Source organism: Sinohyriopsis cumingii, unplaced genomic scaffold (assembly GCF_028554795.1).
Source record: "Sinohyriopsis cumingii isolate HCF-2022 unplaced genomic scaffold, ASM2855479v2 utg001176l, whole genome shotgun sequence".
NCBI classification, from domain to species: domain Eukaryota; kingdom Metazoa; phylum Mollusca; class Bivalvia; order Unionida; family Unionidae; genus Sinohyriopsis; species Sinohyriopsis cumingii.
Window position 1 is genome coordinate 922,935 of NW_028315968.1, and position 3,499 is coordinate 926,433.

At 34.4% G+C, this 3,499-nt stretch overlaps 1 protein-coding gene across 1 annotated transcript; it reads right to left on the reverse strand.

The window, feature by feature from the left end:
* Positions 1–243: 243 nt before the first annotated feature.
* Positions 244–1,862, reverse strand: LOC149772757 (G protein-coupled receptor dmsr-1-like). The gene has a single exon (XM_089947292.1). It carries the CDS (start codon positions 1,860–1,862, stop codon positions 795–797), a length of 1,068 nt encoding a protein of 355 aa, XP_089803418.1. The 3' UTR covers positions 244–794.
* Positions 1,863–3,499: the final 1,637 nt, after the last annotated feature.

Below are 3,499 nucleotides of genomic sequence, written 5' to 3' on the forward strand. Positions count from 1 at the left end.
ATGCTAAAGTATCTAAACCTTATGACATTTTGTTCTATTTAATTCTAACAAGTTCATGTGTATAAAACAAGCCAAAGTAAGAAGAAGAAAAAAAAACGTAAAGAAAGCACGTTCTTTTACTTTCTGAGCAGGGCAATTAAAGGATACTACTGTTATGAAACCAGAAGTGCTAACTATTTATCTCTTCTTCCACATATATAATCACGTGATCAATGTTACAGCTATTAGAAGCCGTCTCTTTATCAAATTGAAAAGGACACATGCTTGTTTAGTCACATATTTGGGCGAATATATGTCATCATTGCTAATTTATACTTGGTTTATCTTTGAAACATAAATTTACCATCCAAATTAAAGGACGTTGACCCAACAGAAATTGCAGACACTTTAGAGACAAGGGATCATACACAAGAACGTCTCAAGCCTTTAACTGTATATCAATGACATTTATTCTGCAACATCACTTTAAACGTTTCGTTTCTGTCAGGTTATAATTTTTTTCCAAACATATTTATTTGTCCTAGTCCTGTGCAAATCCTATACATTTTAGTGAGCCCACACTTTAGTTTCCATAATGAAAAAGGGTCCCAGGTTTACCATTTCGATAACTTACAATGCAGTCTCTAACAATGCATGTAGCGTAACGAACCAAAATAATGGGCAAATATTTGTGTTATAAGCTGATAATAGCGGGGTCAGAATTTCATAACATTGCGATGTGTCTCAGCATTGTCAAGGCTGAAAATGAAAGTCGTTATTCTACATACGCTAGCCAAATCGTAGCCTCCCTCAGCTTACTTCAGTCTAATTAGCGTAGTGTGTAGACTTTCAAAAGGTATGGTGTTCTTGCTTGAACCGGGACTCTTACGCGAGACGGAACAGCAGACCCGGAGAAATGTTTTCCGGAATTCCTGGCTCATACTGCAGTAAAGAACAAAATCGATTCCGGAGTTAATAAGTGCAATTATATCCATCGTATCTCCAAGAGGGATGTACACATTGTCGAAAAAGTTGCGCAAGAAAATGCACAGCAGAATCAGAATTCCCTGAGGAAGCTCTGTGATGAGGAAAAGCACAAGCACAATGAGGAGCATGATGGTGGTTCTCGATGTGTCCAGCGTACGTTGATTGTACAAGGTAGAATTTCCTGACAGGCGCCGTCGGTTTACTTTTAATTTGTGATTTAGTGTTCTCAGGAGAAGGCTACCGTACACAATCATCAAAATACACGGAACGAGCTTGGCAACAACACTATAGAGCACAAGATTCAACAAAACCACTGGTTTAACATCCGGGGTACCCAATTTCCAACCCTCAAAAACAACTAAAGTGGTATTTCTATGTGGTGTTTCTATTAAATTATAGGACACGTAGTTTGGTATCATTAAAATAATTGAACCGATGTAAATTGCGCACACAACCAGTCTTGCGCGAATCAATCGACGCATGCGCGTTAGGTTTCCCTTTGCTGGTGATTGTATATGCCGATATCTAAATATAGCCAAGGCCACTCCAAGCCATATGGAAATGGTGTGTGTTGTAGCAGAGAAATTCAAGTAAACGACCAGAAACTGCATCCATCTCCGACTGTTTTTTTCCGCTGATATTGTATTGGCATTGTGTTCACAATAGAAGTGAATTGCGAAAGGGATGTAAGATATCATCGTCAACATGTCTGATACGGCTAACCAAGTAAGAATGCAGTTGATAGGAGTCTGCATGTGTTTCCTTGTCAATACTGCAATATTAATCAAGTTCAAAGGTACTCCTAAAACACATACCACTAAACTTATATATCCATGCCAATCGGCATACCTCGAACTTAATGTTCTCAGGGTCTCACTTTCAAAATCTTCCTCCATTGTAAGATACGTTAGTATCTGGTTCAAAGACACATTGGACTAATCGGATAAAATTTCAAGGGTCTTAATGAATGTCAAATATAATCCACAACGAAATCTGAGGTGTACTTTTGCTTTAGAAAACCTAATTTTGTTCAAAGTGCTCCTTGAGTCAGATTAACACTACGAGATGAATATCGTGCTTCTGTACGCCTCGTGTTTTGCCCGTTGAATGTTTTCTGAATTGCCCAATGTTTTGGCAGCAGCAATGGCAACCAGAAGAAGCAATACAGGAATTGCGCTCTGAAAACAGAAAATACACAGTGTTTCAAGAAGTTTTAAAAATGAAAACTATATATACTTTAGCCTAAATACTATAGTTCTGTCAACATATGCATGAATGTATCTCCTACCCAAATGTCTATAACTATTTATCTGTAGTTTAATGGCCAAATGTCCACCTGTGGATTAATATATTTTTACTGACGTGCTTGTACCTGATAGAAACTACATACATACATACACACACACACGCACGCACGCAAGCACACACACATACATGCATACATACATACATACATACACACGACCGCTCCAGTGGCCTATGTGGTTATATGTGTGTATGTGCGTGAGCGTGTGTGTGTATGTTTGTGTGTGTGTGTGTTATTTGAATTTTTATCGTAGCTTTAACAATTTTTCAGTCATGTCGCTGTCAATTAAAGTCTAGAATATTCCAGCCTTTTCAAGAGTAGCTACGATTATAGCTCAACGTTTTTTAAATAATCTGTCTTAACGGCACGCGTGTGTTAAAATGCAATATACATTTAAAATTTTCTCAATGTTTAGACGTACAATAAGCCTTTATACAGGAATGATTTTTGCATGTAAGTTTGGTAAGCACAGACATATTGGAAAATAAAAGTAAACAGTAGGTATGTCAGTCATGAAATACAAAATGAATTAATATTGTCCAGCCTTAAACAGAAAGCAGTAAGTTTATTAGTCTTAATACTAGTATTAAACGGAATTAAGACTAAATTCATATACAACTATCATGGCTTCGAAACTTGGTCCATTGGCAACAGTTATCGTGTCTGCAAAGTATACAAGACATGAAATATCAATTCGGCAGCGTTTTGCTTGAATGTGTGCACAAAAAAACAAAGCAAGAGGAAAATCGCGGCTACAACAATAACGAATTAACATTAAAACGGTTTTCTCTGGGAGATAGCAAAATATCGTGGACACTTACATACATGGTTATCTTTCAAAAAGGTGTTTTAAAATAATTCATTTTTCTGGTTTCGTACTATTTCCGCTATTATGAAACTAAATTAGCAACATGTGAATAATAAAACCGAATATATATATATATATATATATATATATATATATATATATATATATATATATATAGATAGATAGATATAGATATATATATATATATAGATATATAGATAGATATATAGATATATATAGATATATAGATATATATATAGATATATAGATATATATATAGATATAGATATATATATATATATATATATATATAGATATACATATATACATATATATATACATATAGATATACATATATAGATACATATATAGATATATATTTATATATATACATATTTATATATATACATATTTATATA